The sequence below is a fragment of the Perna viridis genome, chromosome 1, assembly GCF_037379345.1.
Source record: "Perna viridis isolate PV_CMFRI_1.1 ecotype Kerala chromosome 1, ASM3737934v1, whole genome shotgun sequence".
Taxonomy (NCBI): Eukaryota; Metazoa; Mollusca; class Bivalvia; order Mytilida; family Mytilidae; genus Perna; species Perna viridis.
The window spans coordinates 13,358,709-13,378,150 of record NC_142445.1 but is presented as its reverse complement, the minus strand read 5'-3'; the positions used below and the strand labels follow the sequence as shown (position 1 = coordinate 13,378,150).

Genomic DNA, 19,442 nt, shown 5'->3' with positions numbered 1-19,442 from the left:
AGACAGAAGTTAATTACAGACAATTTTTTGTACAGTACCTATAAATGTTCAATATGTATAATTCATGTAATTTTAATATTGGCCAAAACCACTTATTGTAACTGTGTTAGAGCTAAATAAAATATTTATATTTGTACATGCACTACCTTATACCCTTTTACACAAAATATTCTTACTCTGTGATTCTAAGGCAGAATGATTCAGTTTTCCAGAGTGCTTTGCTTCTATATCCAAATGTATTGAATTTTTTCTCCATGGAAACACATCTGAAGTACTTGAACATTCTGTAAATGTATCACTTTCAAAACTATCATGCCGCGCATCATGCCACCGATCGTAGATTTCAAAAAGTAAGTCATCAACTATAGATGATCTAAGCTCTCTTGGGTTAAGAATCAAGTCATCCATGCCTTCTGATGTAACACTGTCAGACCTCCCATAGGTAAACAGCTCAGTTTCTTTTGACTCCAAGTTGGATCTGGCAGATATTTGCAGAAATGTCTCATTCTCACTCTCAGACATAGCGCTTGCTTAAGACATTACTATGTTAACCTAGAATAATCTCAAGTATAAACCAATACTATGAATAATATGTATTCGGATCATTTTTGAAATACAGTACATGTATGGAATTTCCCGTTGAATACATTTTGCAGACACCATTTTCTCACAAATTAACAAGTTTCATTGCATGCATTTCACTGAAATTTATTGAGAAGCAAAAGAAAAACGTCGAAGAAAAGTTTAAATGTCACATAAGGTACAAAATTTGATTCAAAATCGGGTTTATTGTTGTTGACGTGTCTGTTATCTGATGAGACGTAACATCTGGTTGCAAGTTTTTTTTGTTGACAAACACCGCCACATTGAAGAGCTCTTATTCTTTCGTTTACTCTCTTGACTTTACGATTGAAGATTGACGTAATCTCACTCTAGACTTTTCATTAATTTCATTGCTTAATAAAAAAAGTGGGATTTTTTTTGCAGACTTTATTACTGTTTATTAAAACTTCTTTATTGACGATGATAATGAGTTTTTACATTGTAAGTGTACTTCACCCTTATTAGCATTCTAACAAGCTGAAAACTTAATTTAAAACCCGAATGCAAAATTCGTGCAAGGGACTTTTTATTTGCGAAACAGTGATTTGTGTAGCTTAAATGTAAGTAAGAGTACGGGCCTGGATGGTATTCCTGCAATGTACCTATAGGATGCAGCTCTAGTTCTGAAAATTCCCATTACTTTTTTGATAAATTTATCTATCTTGGAAGGTACTGTTCCTGACGATTTGAGAATGGCTAAAGTAAATAAAGCCCTTTTTAAAATATAAGAAAAATGACAGACTTAAGCCGGAAAATTACAGACCAGTTAGTATTTTAAGGACGCTATTGATCATATAAAATGTAAAAAACTGAAAGTTATTTGTGTACGATCCATACCATTGTTCAAGTCCTATTTGAATGACAGAAAACAGGTTGTTAGTATAAATGGGGTAACTTCAGAAGTGTATAATATTACATGTGGTGTCAATATGTGTCAATGATGTTCAAACTAGCATTGACTCAGATTGTAAAGTATTGATATATATATATTTTATATCCACACAAAGATCCTGTTGTTATCTCTCGTAAATTATGCCGAATGCTAGAGTCTTGCCATGAGTGGCTAATAGATAATAAATTGTCCCTACGTTTGGGAAAGACGGAGAGCATATCGTTTGAACCAAGTCGGAAACTGCGGTCACTTTTGTCAGGCGTTTTTGCTATCCCTTGCGATGGTATTAATCTTGAATCCAAAAGTTTTGTAAAATATTTGGGAATTATAATTGATCAATTTCTGAGTGGGGATTTGATTCTTAATTGTATAGTAAAAAATGGTTAATCAAAGGCTTAAATTTCTATATAGAAATAACAATGTTTAAAACTTCTAACAAGGAAAACATTATGCTCTTCTCTGCTCCAGTGTCATTTTGACTAGGAATAAGAATGTGCATGCTGGTATGAAGGTATATCAAAACAAATGAAAAAGAAACTTCAATATTGTGAGATTTTTTTTTTTTTTTTTTTTTGCAACTTCATCCTAGAAAGAGTGTAACATATATTGAATTTGAAAAATAAGGCTTTTTAAATATTTGTAAAAGAGTCAAACAGCTATGACTCAATCATGTATTTAACATTTATAATAATATATGTCCAAATTATTTGCACACAAATTTTGTTAGAAATGAAACATATATTGTTAATACGAGATCTAGTAATAAGATGTTTTAATGCCAATAATTAAAGATTATATGAATCAACTTCTTTTTTGTACAATGATATTAAGGATTAGAACCCACGACCATAAAGTGTTAAGAGCAGGCGCGTAGCTGCCGTTAGGCAAAAAAGCTTTTGCCTGCACTTAATTTTGCAAATTTTTTTTTAGATAAAATGCATCCAGGAGAGGCATGAATGATGCTCTAAAACGCTATCTCCGCGGAGCTTCGGGGGGGGGGGGCTTCACCCCCCTCGATCTGCTGGGGGCTTTAATCGGCCCACAGACCCCCTGCCGTAATTTTGCCTACACTTCAATTTGGCCTCAGCTACGTGCCTGAAGAGTTGTTAAAATATAATTTTAAAAGTCATGTAAAAAAATTAGGCCATCCTATGATATTAGGCTATAGTAAATATCTAGTTCGAAACAGACTTATTACTCATATTTTTATACATTCATTCATTCATTCATGTCTTTATTTCCTCTAGTAGAGATGACAACATGTGTAAGTATATACAAGAATATCGAGCAATACGTACATGAACACAAAAGATGACAGGTGCGTAGCTGAAGCCAAATTGAAGTGTAGGCAAAATTACGGCAGGGGGTCGGCGGAGCCCTTGTAGGGGGTCCAGGGGGCAAAGCCCCCCCCCTCCACCGAAGCTCCGCGGAGATAGCGTTTTAGAGTCTGTCCTGGATGTATTTTATCTCAAAAAAATAATTGGCAAAATTAAGTGCAGGCTCTACGCGCCTGGATGAGCAGTTATAACATACACTATATTAAAATATCAAAATGAGGGAAATAAGTGTAAAAACCAAATATGCAATACTATCAGTAATATTACACATCAGATACATTTCAGCACCATATATTGCAGACAAATACGCTTGTAGCAGTCGAGCTCAAGATCGACTTAATATAGAGTTTAACATACGGTTATAGTCTGCAGCAAATCGAATCACATGCGTGAAACACAATGTGCGGAAATCGTTCAGTTCAGATTTAACAAGTTCAGTAGATGGTTGTTTCCCGAGCATAACACAGTATAAGACACCTGGGTTATAATAACTCAACTCAACGTATAACTCTAGGGGAAAGTTTTCGATTATCAGATCAAAGAAAATACGTTGATCTGCAGTATGACTACATTCGCACGATGAATGCATCATTACGTCCAAAAATGAACGGTGACATAGGTTACAGTCCTTAACTTCAGTATCAGGACTTTGGCGATTAATTTTGCGATAAAAAATGCCGTTCTTAAGTCAAAGGAAGACGACGGCCAACGCCATATGTCAGCAACATATAAGTCCGTGTGCACTTGATGGAACCTTGTGAATTCACGGTCAGAAACCACACCGTAATGCCATAAATCATATTGGAAAGAGTTAATAGCGGCCGTCACTATGTTTCTCCATTGAGATTTACATGGAAAATTCAGCTATGTATCTAGGAATTCATGAAGATTGTATTTTTTAATAATCTGTAAAGCGTCAGGAGTAGATATTTGGTAAACAGGTAAAAAGTCTAATAAGAAAAAAATTGTTTCGATGTGCTCTTTGGTTCCATTCTACAAAGTTTCCCAAAAAAGTACAGTTTTCGTTTTTCCACTTCGCATATTAATGGGTTTAGTCCTAACCTACTTTCACACATATTCGTCCTTGTTCGGGGCTCGAACCTCTGAATGTCCTTTACAAAGAAGTGTTGGAGATGATTAAGCTGAATAATGTCTTGATTTCTCAAACCAGACCAAAATTCACAGCCATATAAGCATGTAGGCACAACGACAGATTTATAAAGTTTAAGTATTGCTATTGGATTGATGTTTTCTGTTCGAATGTTTGTAATTGCAAAGTACGAACTACGACCTTTACGTATATTTTCTCAATACCCTGGTAAGTATATTTATCCGTTATAGGAATGCATTGTTTGTGAAGTGTCCATTGAAAGTTCGATTTAAATCTGTTTTTGCTGAAACACATAATGCATGATTTGTGGCACTAAACTGGAATCTCCACTTATTAGCATAATTAGAACATATATCAAGCATCTGTTGGAGTTTAACCGGCGAATTTGTTCAGCAAACAATATCGTCAGCAAGACATGGTGCACAAGAAGTTATATAGCCTACTCCCATTTTTGGATTACATGTTTCAAGTTCATTCAGTAAATCATTAATGAAGACTAAATATAACATACCAGATAATACACCTCCTTGACGTACCCCTTCATCAACAGTAAAATATCTAGATTTTGCATAGATTCATTACAACTGCACTTTCAGTTCTTTAGTACAAATCATCAATGATACACCAAGCTTTGCCCCTTACTTTTATATTGTATAATTCATACATTAGGGCTTTACGCCAGACTGTATTGAAAGCTTTACGGCTATCAAGGAAGGCAGAATAAACATTACTGTGTAATTCCATATTGTGGAATATAGTTTCATGAAAGATAAAAGAGGCTGTCAGACATCCTAAACCGTTTGAAATCCTTGTTGGAGGGGGTTATGGAATATATGAGGCGAAAGAACATGGCACTGTAAACGAGATAACAACAGTTTCTCAAACACTTTCAATATACAGGAAAGAAGACATGTTGGTCTATAACTGTCAGGAGAAGATTTATTCGTATTCCCTCCTTTGTAGATTGGTACAGTGAAACCATTTTTCCACTGCGTTAGAACGTGTGTTTGAGTCACTATTTTATTAAACAGCAAAGTAAGTGCTTTTACTACAATTTGTCCGCCATATAACAAATATTTGTTTTGTATCTTATCGTTGGACCACACGCCTTTTTCTTTTTAAGTTCACTAATAATAAAAATTATTTCATCTTCAGTTATAATGCCTCCCGGAAGTAAGTTTTGACCACTATTGCATATATTATGCAGACTGTTGTACTTATTAAAAATGTCTTGAAATATTTCATCATCAAATGATGGATCATTTGATTGTGTATGTAATTGTTCGAAATACTGAGCAAATCCTTCTGTCACAGATTTAGGGTTCTTATACGTAACGTCAGATATGATTATCTCGGGTACACATTGTCTTCGTTTTGGCTTTTGGCGATTTATCATTTTCCAAAAAGGCCTAATGTCACATTCTGCTGCATGGTTAATGTCATCAAGCGTCTCGTTAATATACTTTTCATACGCTGCACTCTGAATGTTTCGAAAATCACGTTTGGCGCGTTCATAATTGTAATATGATTCATGGATCATACCACGGGGCCGTCCCTCTGATACCCAAATGTTACGCATGTCTCTTTCCACTTTGTGTGCTTGTTTTACATCAGTATTCTAGTAAGGCTTCGTGTGACAATTGAAAGGTGATTTAGGAATCACTTTGTTTGCAGTGTCAATTAGAATATCTTCGATACGAGAGCAGAGTTCATCTACGCCTATATTATAGTTAATATTAATATTTGATGTTAGTTCGGTCAATGGTGATTCTAGATTTTCATGAATTTTTTTCCAATTAAATCAGGCGTAATCTTGTGCCACGAGGGAAAGAATAGTCAAGGGAACCAAGGTTATAGCGATAATCAAAAGAATGTATTCCAGGGACAAAGACCAGACATGGAAAACAGACATACACAACAAAGAACATAAAGTAACTAAAATCATACATACAAAGTAACGAAAGTAAATGAGCAACTCGGACTCCACTAAAAACTAGGAGCATGGACCAGGTGCACCGGTAGGGTAAGCGTCCTCTGGGAAGTTTGAGAAACTGTTGTAAATCTATGTGAGGGTTGTAATTAAGGTAACGTGATGGAGCATGTAATGGGTAAATGGTCGAATGTGCTACTTATGTCCCCCTCCTCGATGATTTCATAACGTTTTACATGTCTGACCAATGCTTCTTGTACAAAAAATATAATCTAGCATAGATTGTTTTAAAGGAAATGTGAACAATGGACCCCTGACATCTATTCGATTATCGTAAAAATAGTGATACAATACATGTCTATCTACAAATTGGTTCAACTCATTTGATTTATATTTGTTGCACTACAATCTTTGTGTAAACAAGAGCATTAAATTCACCTGAATCACCTTCTTTTTTTGTACAATAATATTAAGGATTAGAACCCACTACCAGAAAGTGTTAAAAGTTGTTAAAAATATAATTTTAGAAGTCAAGTAGAAAAATAGACCATCCTATGATATTAGTCCACAGTAAATATCTAGTTTACTCATATTTTTATACTTTTAGCTGTTTTAATTTATACAATCTCATAGTGCTTATTACCTAATAAATTCATTTGAGATAAATACGGCAATCTGATTGGTTAAAATAGTTTTGTTATATCTCAATGGATAGAAAAAATATTGACACGCCCTTATTCAGTTAAATTCAGATCTACTTTTCTCATGTTTAAAGATAAAAATATGTTTTAAAATTAATTTATAAGAATTGGCCATGATAAAAATTTTGTCTACTGAAAAATAACATAAATTTTCCATGTGCATATTGTTTATTGCGCGAAGTGCAATTCTTAAGTCAATTTCTCTTTTATATCATTATTATATGTATCTATCTTAATCATAAGTATGCATAGTGCTTATTTTAATCAGTATTTAATCAATAACTGTCAACTTTTATGTCTTACATTTTAAATAAATATTATTATTGTTGTTTGCATTTTGGAGTCGCTAATATTGTTAGCGTCTTTTTACACTCGTAATTTCAGTACTGTATATTTGTATATGATTTGCATTATTATATATTACTACACCACCTTATGCTGCTGATCGGTGCCGTAGAACCGTCAATCATAGCTTCAAACGAGATCTAAGTGTTCTATGTGTGTTTCTTACCTGTGTGAGAGCGGGAACTTTATATTAAAAGGTGAAATGATTGGTGAGCATTGAACTTTCTCTAATATAGTTGAGAAACGTTAGCCTCCAAGTTGTTTTGATTGAGGAACATTCGGATAAACGCGGCTATGGTGTCATCCGATTTCAAATAGAGCATATAGCACCTTTGCTTAAAGTCAGCTCACTAAAATTGTGATTTTTTTTAATCCTGACCCAAGTCCATAAATATATCTACGCCAGGGTTTATGGTGAAAATGAGGAAATCACTGATTGAATGTGAGGTAAGTTTAGAAGATCATTGAATTCGCCCGGATGTTGAAAGCCAAAATCAGTGGCATAGAATATTTGACACATAGCGACTTCGAAGACTTCAGTCTTTGTTTAGGTCGTATCATAATCGTTTATTTTTTTGTTATTATTTATTTATTCATTTATTTATCGTTAGTCATTTTATTTCCTTTTTTGTTTGTTTTGTTTTTATTTTGTTTTGTTTTGTTTTATTTTATTTTGTTTTGTTTTTTGTTTGTTTGTTTGTTTTTTTTTTTTTTTTGGTTGTTTTTTTTTTTTTTTTTTTTTTGGGGGGGGGGGGGGGTGGGTGTTATCATTCTTATTATTTCTGTAAGTTAATGCTCAATTGTTAAATGGAGATAATCCCGTAATACAAATATATGCAATAATATATTAACAACTTATAAAAGAGAAATAGAACCCTACACAGTCTTAATTAATGGTTGAATCATTTTGACTCGTGGATAAACATTTATTACGGAGAAATCCATATTACCAAAGTCCATTTTTGCAAATTCATTTATTCAACAAAATTATAAAAAGTATAATATATCGTCTTAATTAAAGAATGCTTACGGAAACTACAACAAATCTAAACCTATTCCATGTAATACCGAGTCCGTAACTATGCATATTATTTTAGAGAGGCAGGCAAGGGGGATCTTTTGGTTGCTCAAGGTCCACAGAAGCTCTGGGATATATGGTGTAAAATCCTGCCATGAAACTGGGCATTTCCATAGCTGTCTAATTTTTTTTTGTTTTTTTTTTGTTTGTTTACACCTTTTATATTTAACATACTGTAAAACATGTGCGCACACCATTTTTAACAACTATATCTGAATTCATGTGTCGGATAAAAGTCCACTGTGAGTCTACCCCAAAACACAGAAGTAACATCGACTCAATGAAAATTGATACTCAGATTGGAGCTATTCGGTAATATATTTAGTCACTCTCTGTTGTTATATTGTCCTAATATCTTGTTTTTGTTTGTTTGTTTGTTTGTTTGTTTGTTTTTTTTTGGGGGGGGGGTTTGTTTTTGTTTTTATTTCTTTTTATTGGTTGATCTAGTCACGATCTAGTTAATTTTCCCATATCTTTTAGTTTTCATTTTATATGGGTCGTGTTCCATCGTTTTGAAGAATTTATTTCTTTTTCATGTGAGAGCCATTTATACCAGAGCTCGTGGAGTCCTTGACCGGCCCAAAGAACCCCTGCTTCCATAGGATAATATATTAGTTATCCCCTTCATGTTACCTATTTCTCTGGTGTTGTCTGATTTGAAGTCGTTTGGTTCAGCGCTAAGTGTTTGTTAGAGAGAATTATGTATACTCCGCCTTGCATGGGTTACTGTCAACCCTCTAAGTTTTGTTTGTTTGTTTGTTGTTTTGTTTTGTTTTGTTTTGTTTGTTTTTGTTTGTTGTTTTATTGAAATGAAACACAGTTTGTTTTAGATATTTCTGATGATTATTTGACATTTTCAATATATCTGGGCTTGGTTTTCAAACTTTACTACAACGATTCACAAAACAAGGATTTCCTTGTACCAAATGCTTTAAAAACTTCATGCAAACTTGTTAGTGATCGCGTTTTACTGTGAAGGAAAACATATCGTAATTTGTGATACACTTCAAACCGGGATATTTATTTAAATGAAAAAATATCGTCCTAATCTGCTGCGGTCATTCCGGTTCGAGGTCGGTTCTGTTGAATAGATTTTAGACTTCGTGAACAAATGTTGTGTAGCAACAAAATGGAGGACGATGTAAGAATTCTAAAGACAAAAGATGAATTTTAACAACAAAGTCTTACTGTATGACATTTTAGCACTTCATCATTACTGTTCTTTAACGAATACTGCAGTATTGCAGTATAATATGAATATAGCCTAATTTATTTAGTTGATGCACTCTTGTCGTGTCTTTTTGGTCGTTTTTAAGTTAATCCAAAAGGGATCAGTTTTTAAGTGTCACTTGGGAGAAGGAGTGATTCGTTTTCCTTCATACATAGAATTTACCCCCTCCAATAGTCAGAAATAAGTGCCCATGGGTCATATGCCTCGTTTAGACATAACAGCTTAAATGATTATAGGCTTTGCTTACGAGGGTTGGAGATATTTACATAGATTTCATTAATACGCAAGCCACATAGCATGACCTATGCCAGTAATGGAAGCATTCAAATTATTGGTTAAATTGTAAGTCTTTTAATAACAAAAAACAATTTCCTGCTTGCCCAACAAAAAATGATGAACCCACAATTTCTATACAAAAGTTCACAAATGGGGTAGGTTTCAACAAATTAAAACTTAATTTTTGAACACAATTCATGAAATTAAAAAACCTCAATTTAACTGTTTATTATTTCCAGATTTACAAGAACACCATCAAAAGACAACTCTAGAATCTGTAGCAGAGCCAGCTCTTCTGACAGTTCAGGCTGAGCTTGCTCTTGTAGAACTGAACTGTTGCGTACTTTCAGACTATTGGACCCGTGGATTATTATGCCTTCAAAATATCAGATTGTCACTACAGTAATTGACTTTTTCTTTGATGTATGTGGATGATTGTACAAATGTACTTATAAAATAGTAATATTGTAATATATTTATCCTTTTTCTACTTGCAGAAGTACAGATGTTTATCACTGATTCTAGTTTATCACAGATTCTTTAGTGAATTAAATAACAAAAAAAATAGATAAATAAAGCTGCACAAAATCTTCAAAATGCCTCCAAGGGGGAAGGGAGGGGATATAGTCCTTGAACATGATGTAAGTTTTCCACTTCATCGTTTGTTTGATCACCGAAATTTGGACCATGTCCCAAAGCACAAGCGTTTGGATAATTTTGAAAAGAGAGACCTTGCCCATGTTAAGCACTACAAGGCAGCTGTAAAGATATTTGGTGGCCCACTTAGCAGAAAGAGAGTCATACAAGCTCCACCAATGGAAACACCAATGAAACACAGGTTAGGAGTTTACGTGAACCAAAAAGAACCCCCTCCATCAACTCAATTATGTTCTGATATAAGACCAAGGAACTTCATAATAGATGATGATGCTGAAGCTATTGCAGCAGGGAAGAAAGCTGCGGCAGAGGAAGACTCATACAAAAAATGGATTGCCGATCGGCAAAAGTTTCGAAATGACTTAGACAATATGGGACTAAATACAGAATGGTTGAGAAGAAAAACAGATAAAACTGAGATAGAAAAACGTGTTTATAAAAAAATGGTAGAGGATGCTCGACCAAAGCCAATTCCCCCTGAACCAGTCATAGAGAAAATCACTGAAGCTATGATATCTGTCGTTCCAACAGTAAAAATTCCATCACCTCTTGGTATAAGAATCCTTGAACAGCATTTACGTAAAAATCAGATGCGTTTGATTGATTTGTTTGTAAAGGTGGACAGAGGCAAAAACTGGAGAATTTCAAGGGAAGAATTCAAGAAGGCAATACTTGAGGTAATTATAAATTTATTTTTGTTTTTATACAAAGGAAAGTATAAAAGCATAGACACTGCTATCAACCTAAATTTTAATTTCTTCACTCTCCACAGTCACTCTTCTCCACTTTTACTCCACTGTATCTCCACTAAAGTAAAAACTGATATTCTGTTGATTCATTTCAATAACTTTCATTGTTTTCTACATAAACTGAAATGTTATTAAACTTTTAGAATCATTTTATATACCAGTATTTTGGTATGAAGATTAAAGAAATAACCTATAGATATTTTGTGAAATTGTGACTCCACAGTGTTGGGTGGTGAAACTGTGACTCAACTCACATCATCTCCCCTGTGGAGAGTGGAGAAATTAAAAATTGTGTTTGACAGTAGTGTACAATCTATAAATTTTGAAAAAAAAAATCATCAGCTTGACAAAATCTAAAACTTTACAGGGCTCTAGCTACTGGGCAATTCGGGTGAAATAGTCGCCATGGGGTCACTCACTTTGCTCTCTCATTTTTGGAAATCACCCATCACTCATTCAACACAGTCCAAGTTGTTTTATATGATGGTCCAAGTCCCTGAATATTCAGTCGGAGTGGTTCGGAGACATGTGCCGAATGGTCCTGGGTCGAGTTGTCCGGTTTTCTTATCGTTCGTATTTTGTTACAAAATGTACAAATTTGTCGTGCGATTTCTTGGGACTTCAGTTAAATTTATCTCAATTGATAAATCAGTAGAAAACCAGAAGCGTTTCTGATCTTCTTGTTTCATAACTGAACAGTAAATTCTCAATTTCAATGGAACATTTATTAAGCCTGAGACAAGATTGTACCGACCACTACAATATGTGTCAAAGAAGTTTCAGTCTTGATTTGTCAGTAATAAATTTTGAACATGATTATTTATACTCTTGATCAACTTATATCAAGAGACAGGATATTTTGAACAAGAAATCATTATGGGTTAATTGGGACCAGGGAAAAAAAACAGAACAAAATGAAAATTCCAACAGAATGTCACTGCCTGGAATTGCTTTTCCAGTGCTGCCAAAAAAGATAAAATCAATAGGACAATGCAATGCAAGAAGCTTTGCTTTACTCAATCATATATTAATTTTGCTGTAATAAATTTGGAAAGGGGTAGAGGTATAGATTAGAAATATATAGTACAGCCAATCATTGAGTCAGCAGGCTGATTTCATTTTGTCAAAAATATTTCGTTACTTGCACATTTAGCTAATAAAAAAGTAACATTTATCTCAATAAAAGAAATTAAACATATAAAAATGCCTGTTTAAATTGTGTGCATGTAAGTAACATATAAAACATATAATTAAAAAAGGCATTAGTAAATGATGCGTGTACACATTCACTTCCCCATGATCACTCCACACTTCTCCCTAGTGTCTCTCTGAAAGAGAAGTCACTTCTCCCTATTTTTCTCAAGTAGCTTGAGCCCTGCTTTATATCCGGTACATGGCTTGTACATGTATGTATCTGTGTCACCAATAGTTTCACGACTCCATCTTTCTGTTCGTCAGTTATTCTTCCAAGACTGCTGTTATAATTTTTCACTGTATTGAATCAATATATATATTTCAAACTTTGCATTATTTGTGTCTACATTGAAGATGTGTATCTCCTATCTTTAGATGTTACAGATGTGTGTGATAAATACTGTAGTGTTTTCTGTCTTGGTGATTTAATTTTCACTATATTTATGGTAGACTTTGAGGTTTGGAAATAAAAATGAGCATTCTTTATGTGGAAAATGGTTTATTCCCGGGTCTTAAAAATACAGTAGTCATTACAGAGAGTTAATAGCAATCATGGCCTAAATAACATCAGGTAAATGGTGTCATCTTTACCTGTATATCTGATAACTGACTGTACTACTAATAACCTGCCCCTGAATAATAGGACAACATTTGTCCATTACATAGATCCAGATATGTGATCAGTTTGTTTTTAATTTATGGCTGAAAGACTTATGATAACTACTAATATTATAAATTTGTAAATAACCTCAATTTTTTATGTATTTGTATCTTTGTAATAGTTTATCTACATTCATAAAGCCTGTAGTTTATTGACCAGTTAATTTCTGCTGAAACCCATGTATTGCATAAATGTAAAGACATTCTGCAATAATGAATTTCAAAAATTGTTTATAGTATATCATTAACTTTTATTTTTGGTTTCAGTCAACAGTACCCATGTCAGAGTCACTGTTAGAAGATATGATTCTCTCCTTGGATAGTAATTTTGACAATTATCTTGACTACAAAGAACTGGCTGAAGGACTGAAGATGTGGAGACGAGAAAGGAGAGAAAATAAAAGAAAGGCATTATCAAGGGAGACAAGTGATATCTCACTGAAATCAAGCACATGTACAAGTAATGTTACTATTGTTTATTTACATTTTTTATCTTCAAATTACACATGCAAATTAAAATTTAATGATTACAAAATAAGCGTTCATGAGCTATTTAATTTGTTGAGCTCTTCCTCATACTTTGAATGAAAGCTAGTAAAATTTACTTAAATACATGTATTACACAATTTTAAAGTGTATAACAAATAAACTTTCATCATAAATACAATGTATTTTTTGGCACATTGTAGCATTTATTTTTGCACTTTAAATCAGTTTCAGCAACACCACAGTCCTTAGAAGAATTATATGATGAACCTGACTACCTTGAGCTTATGAAAGAAGGAAAAATGACATCAGCACTAGCAAAACAGAAAGCTGATAATGATGAGGATATCTATGATCCAGACCTATACCATGAGAAAGAATCACCTAAATCATCAAAAGGGTCTCCCAAAGGATCCAGACATGGGTCTGCTAAGGGGAGAACTGGGTCAGGCAAAGTAAGAATAGGATCAGCTACGAGTCAAAAGTCAGTTAAATCTTCACGGAAATCTGATGGAGTCGAAAGAGAGCCATCTGAGGAAAATATTATGATAAATGATCAAGGCGAAGGTGATTTAAAGGACAGTGCTGAGTCAGAGAACAAGGGTCGTGTAGGGTCAGCCAAGCAAAGTACTAGTGGGAGTAGGTCCTCAACTCCCCAGTATTTGAGTGTTCCAGAACAAGACACTAAACCTGACAGAATGATTTTGTCCTCTGATGAAGCCATGGTTGACTTAAGAAAGAGGGACAGGGAAGCTCTGAAAAATGCATCAAGAATTGGTGTAAGTTACAAAATTTGTTAAAACATTTTTGAAAAACTATAAGTTGTCTCTCCTTGTTTTATTGTTTGTTTCTTGAGGTTTTGTAAAGTTGATTTTTCTTATATTAATTTCCCTTTTTTTGTGTTGGAGTTATTGCCCCTTATCTTACTTTCACAATTATCTTAGAATAGACAATAACTTCATTTAATGCTGTTTTTCTCTTCACAAGTATTTGAAGAACATGGGTAATTTTTAAAGATATTCATGGTAAAAAGTTTTCAAACCAGTTGCTTTTTTATAGAAATTTGCTGCATATTGATCATTTTATGATTAGTCTTCTTCAAATTTATTTTAGTCTCCAAAGGTTAAGATGCCAGCTCCTGGGATCATTAAAGTTGGAGATAAAGCAATTGATGATCATTCAATGAGGTCAACGTTGAAAGGAGAAACTGCTGAAATGATCAACAAATTCAGGGAACTTAAATTGAAAGAGTATTGTGAAATAACAAAACTTTGCAAACTGAATGGGATTGTGTTGAATGAAAAATTACTTGAACGAGGTATGATGATGGTTCTACATGTATCATAAAGAGTTTTTTTTTAAGAATATCTATAAAATCATTTAGAGCAATTTGCAAAATCAGTTTGAACTATTAAAATTAATATTATGAAAGTATGACAATAGGAAACTCTGAAGATATATATGTTAAACCCCAACAAACAAACAAAAGATATATTGGAGCAAGTACATGTAGTTATAAATTAGAAAGAAATAGCCCTAAATATCAGGGTCCATCACTGTAGGGAAGGTGTCACATATTCCATATATTAAATTCATCTTGTTTCACATATAAAGATGATGTTCAATATCACTTAGATTGTGTCAAACAAAATGGAGGCTTTGTCCTAGAGAAAATGTAATTTTTCATTTGTCAGTAAAGGAATTTCGAAAGTAACTATACACATGTTTGTGTAATATGCTAGTTAATGATGTTTTAAGCTGTCTGTCTGTCTGTCCCCTGACAGTTTCTAGATGATAACTTTAGAAGACATGAAAGGATCTTTTTAGAAATTTTGTATTGAGTATTATAAAATACATCAAGTTAAAATTTCTGTTTGATTGGAATATTAATAGAAGTTGGGTTTTTTATGAATTGGAGTTATCTTTCTTTGAATATTTAAGAATTATGAAAGTTTAATTTTTTTTGGGTATCAAGTTTGAATTTCATTTTAAGTTCTTTTTTCCCACCAAATTTTTTTCAGCGAGTTGGAGCTATTTTTCTGGAAATGTTAATAAGTGACTTTTCTCTCTTGATTTATTGGAGTTATCTTTCTTGGAATGCTGAATAAGGTGAAAGCGTTAGTTCTTTTAAGATTATGGACACGAGTTGGATCTGCTGTTTCTATGTGACGATTTGTAATTTAGCATGTGGCATGGTATCATTTAATGTTCCACTAGATGTCCTATTTTTTTTTATTAATGTTTGGTCACCTCACTGTAGAATATAGAACTCATGGCTGAACACTCTGGTGTGAACTACATGTATATACACTTATCAAGTAAACAAAGTAGAATCATTTAAAGATACATGTTCTTCATTCTTGTTTTACTGATATATATTTTTTTTTTTTTTCAGTTTTGCTGTACCCTCCTGATAGACCTCATCATGAAATACATAGAAATGTCAAAACTCCTGCTGAACCTCTCTTATCGAGTCACTATGCTGAACCACCCAAAAGGCCAAGGACTCCTATAGAGGTCAAACACAAAGATAAGGTTAAAAGATCAAAGAGTGGCAAGTTGATGATAGATAGTCGTCACCGATATCCACAAAAATCTAATGTTGCTGCATCAGGAACAAAAGAAAATTTGTCAACTGGTAAGGCTGTGATTAGAAGGAAGGTGGATTGTTGGATGACATTTGAAGAATATGAAAGACACACAAGGTAAGAAGATTTAAACTCAGATAAGATTCATAATTTAAAACATGGCAATGTTAAAGTCCAGCATTGAAGTTAGTACTTATTTGCTTTAAAGAAAATTTTCTTGTTAAGATGCATTGAGCACACAAAAGAAACAATCTTGAAGCAAGAAAAGTACTTATATTACCATAGATAACATTGTGAAAAGACATTTGGAGGAGCACATACCATGCAGTGCATTGCAACCAGTTTTAAAAAAAACATGAATCATTCTTCACCATTTTAGATGTATAAGGTTTATTGAATGCATTTTACTATTTAAAAAAAAAAAGTTTCATACTCTTCTTTTTTTACATTACTGTTGCTATTTGGCATACTCTTATTCTTACATCGATCTATAATAAGATGAATTTTGCCAGGGTTTTTTCTTTGAGTGAAAATGCCTTTAATTTGTTTTGAGCTAGCTTTCAATAACTGTGATTTGTTCCAAGCTAGCTTTCAGTAACTGTGATAATTTGTTCCGAGCTAGCTTTCAGTAATTGTAATAATTTTTTAAGTGGATATCTCATTTTGTCTATTTGGTGAAGGCGAGGTGTTCCATGAAGAAAATAGGATGTATTATTGAGTAAATTTTACTGTGTGTTTGTTGTTTCAGTTTATTTTGACTTTACACTTATGGGGGATGGTAAAGGCCTTATAAAACTAGTTGAACCCCACCACAGACACGTGCCTGTACACAGTCAGGAGATGTTGGTCATTAAAGTGTCTTTGTTGTTATTTTATGCTGGTGCATTTGTTGCATTTTACCATACCCAGTATATGTTCCCTTTTTCTGTTATATTTATATTGTTTGAAACATTTAAACGGTAAAATTGGTTACATTCTACAATAATTTGTAACTTTATGCAGGTTATATGTGAACATATGTATACTTTTGCAGAAACTTACAAACAAGATACCAACAGCTCCATGGATCATCTGAGACAAATGCCTTCTGGCCTGGTCATCTACTTGACAAGATTAGACTGTGTATGCCACCATATGATAAACCTCAACAATCATTTAACAGTTCAAACTCTTTATTTACTGAAGTAAACAGGAATAAGAGAGCGCATGTAGTCCCAATTAGGGAAAATTCAGCTTGGCCAGTGAATGAATATGGATTTATTGTTAATGGAATGTATGACCCGTATGCTAGAAAATACTAAGTGTTTATAAGGGAAGGAGTATTCTTATTTTTGGAGATGTTTTTCTTTAAAATGTACAATTTTTTTTATGCATTATTTGTCACTTTACTGTATGATAGACATTTGAAATATTTTTTTCTTGTTTAAAGCCTTTTTTTAACCTAGATTCTTAAGTTTGTCCAATGATTTTTATTACAGGATTTTTTTTATGAAATAATTATTTTTACAAAATTGTGTTTGTTTCAAATCATGATGTTGTGCTAAAATTAAAAGGTTTATATACTCATTGTGTCAAAACATTTTGTGACACTTCAGAAACTTATCCTCTCTGACAATATATCAAATATTCTGCAGTTTTCTCAATATCTTTCTATTCATTGAGTTTTTGGCCATTATGACATTTGAATTAACATGCATTTACAGTCTTTACTTAAGTATGGAAACCTACATCTACCTGTTCTCTATACATGTATTTGCAGGTGTTGATAAGACCTCATTGTTTTCAAAAGGGCATGTATTCCTCACTTTTTGAATATAAATACTTCAAATGGTATATATTTATTCAGGACTTTTTTCGCTGTTAGTATTTAAAATAAAGTAAAATGTAAATTGTAAATTTAATTCATTCAATCCATGTACTCTTCTCCTGAAACAATGAAAACAAAAGCCACCAGCTAGTCAGTGAATTGGGAAAAAATCTTTATTTTTGTGGAATATGTCTTCTGTTTAAAATAAAATGAAGTAAACAAATGAAAAAAACTTTTTACAATCTGCTTTGTCCGAATATTTATTGATTTATTGTCTAGGATATTTAAACTTTTGAAAAATTGATTTTTAACAGATTTGTCATTTGCTACAAAGTAAATGCTTTATTTGGCTGTGAAACCATTGTTTGTTCAACTTATTTTGTTATGTAAATAAAGCTTTGTTTCAGACCTGTTGTTTCCTTGTTATAGTTCATTTTTACACCACCACAAAAAAATTGCAGTCGTATATTGGTATGGCAATGTCGTCATCGTGTGTGTTGTTGTCGTTCATAGACAACTGGTTTTTGTGCAATAACTTCAGTTGCGCCTGACCAATTGTTATGAAGTTTTGATATGATTTTACTAACTGCTAAGAGAAGCTTCCTATCTAATTTGGAATTTGTGCCTCCTACTGTTATAGAATAAGGGGCCAAAAAGGTTAAAAATAGGTGTTTTATTAAAACCCATGTAGAATGTTTGTTTCTCTTCCAATTTTAACAATTCTTTTTGAATTATGTTCCTAAGTTAATTCTGGTTTACTACTATTTAGCAGATTTGGTGTGTGTTAAACCATATTTCAAGTTATAAGGGGTCAAAGGTGCCACACCCCAAAATTGACTTTTTATTGGATTCCTTATGAAAATCTCTGCTTGGATTTTTCAGTCAGATTTTAGATATATCTTATGGTTTTTAGAGAAATAAAGGGTCAAAGGAACCACACCCCAAAACAAGATGCTCCCAGGAGCCTGAATTGCTCACCTGGTTAAATATCAGTCTTTCAAGGGTAATAACTCAAGGAGTTGTACGACAAAGAAGACTTTGGTAGAACTTATTGTAAGGATAATTTCTTTTCCTCAACTTTGGTCTCTGCAGACTTTTGCAGACCATTTCAGCAATTGAAAGGATTTGGCTAAACCTAACAGTTTGGAGATATATGAGAAAAACTGACTTACACCTTTATTCTATTTTTAGGAACAGCAGCCATTTTTTTTTATGGATCAAAAATCCTCACATCAGAACTATGCAGAACACCCTAGGAAATTAAAATACCAAGTTTGGTTCTAATTGGTCAAGTAATGTCTGAGGAGAAGATTTTTGAAAGAAAAAAAACATTAAAAAGAGCAAAACTATGTAAAAAAAAGGGGGCAACAGCTCCAACTTGGCTTAAAAGATTAAAAGAAAATTTTATCTACAGATATTTATCATAACCCATATCAGAGTTGGCTAAACCTAACGGTTTTTGAGATATATGCAATCAACTTCTGTCTGACCCTTATATTCCATTTCAGTTAAGGCAGGAATGTTTTTCAACAAATCAAAAATCATCATATCTGTTCTATGCAGAATACCCTGAGGAACATTTATACCAAGATTGGTTCTTACTGGTCGAGTGGTTTTAGAGGAGAAGAGTTTTGAAAAATTGTTAACGATGACGATGGACGCCAAGTGATGGCAATAGCTCACATGACTTTTGAACAAGTGAGCTAAAGATTTATTTTTGGTCAGATATATATAAAAAAAAAAAAAATTTATTGGATTCCTAATAAATATCTCTTCATGAATTTTTCAATCAGATTA

The 19,442-nt window shown here is 33.1% G+C and overlaps 2 protein-coding genes across 4 annotated transcripts in view; one reads left to right on the top strand and one right to left on the bottom strand.

The window, feature by feature from the left end:
- The window catches only part of LOC148627323 (TBC1 domain family member 30-like), a 59,605-nt gene extending 58,726 nt beyond the window's left edge, over positions 1 to 879 (bottom strand). Inside the window, exon 1 of one of the 2 annotated variants that reach the window (XM_088571351.1) lies at positions 177 to 879. In XM_088571351.1, coding sequence (XP_088427477.1) covers positions 177 to 522 — 346 coding nt within the window. In that variant the 5' untranslated portion in view covers positions 523 to 879. The remainder of the gene's footprint in view (positions 1 to 176) is intronic. The other variant, XM_088571360.1, reaches the window with a different exon arrangement.
- Positions 880 to 9,098: 8,219 nt separating this feature from the next.
- On the top strand, positions 9,099 to 18,053 carry LOC148627322 (EF-hand calcium-binding domain-containing protein 12-like). 2 transcript variants are annotated; one of them, XM_088571318.1, is made up of 7 exons: positions 9,099 to 9,138; positions 10,002 to 10,838; positions 13,032 to 13,224; positions 13,479 to 14,029; positions 14,364 to 14,568; positions 15,646 to 15,955; positions 16,872 to 18,053. In XM_088571318.1, the coding sequence occupies exons 2-7, from the start codon at positions 10,101 to 10,103 to the stop codon at positions 17,137 to 17,139; spliced, it is 2,265 nt and encodes a 754-aa protein (XP_088427444.1). In that variant the 5' UTR covers positions 9,099 to 9,138; positions 10,002 to 10,100; the 3' UTR covers positions 17,140 to 18,053. The 2 variants fall into 2 exon arrangements, with proteins under 2 accessions (XP_088427444.1, XP_088427443.1); XM_088571317.1 differs by having other exon boundaries at positions 9,101 to 9,186.
- The last annotated feature ends 1,389 nt before the right edge of the window (positions 18,054 to 19,442 follow it).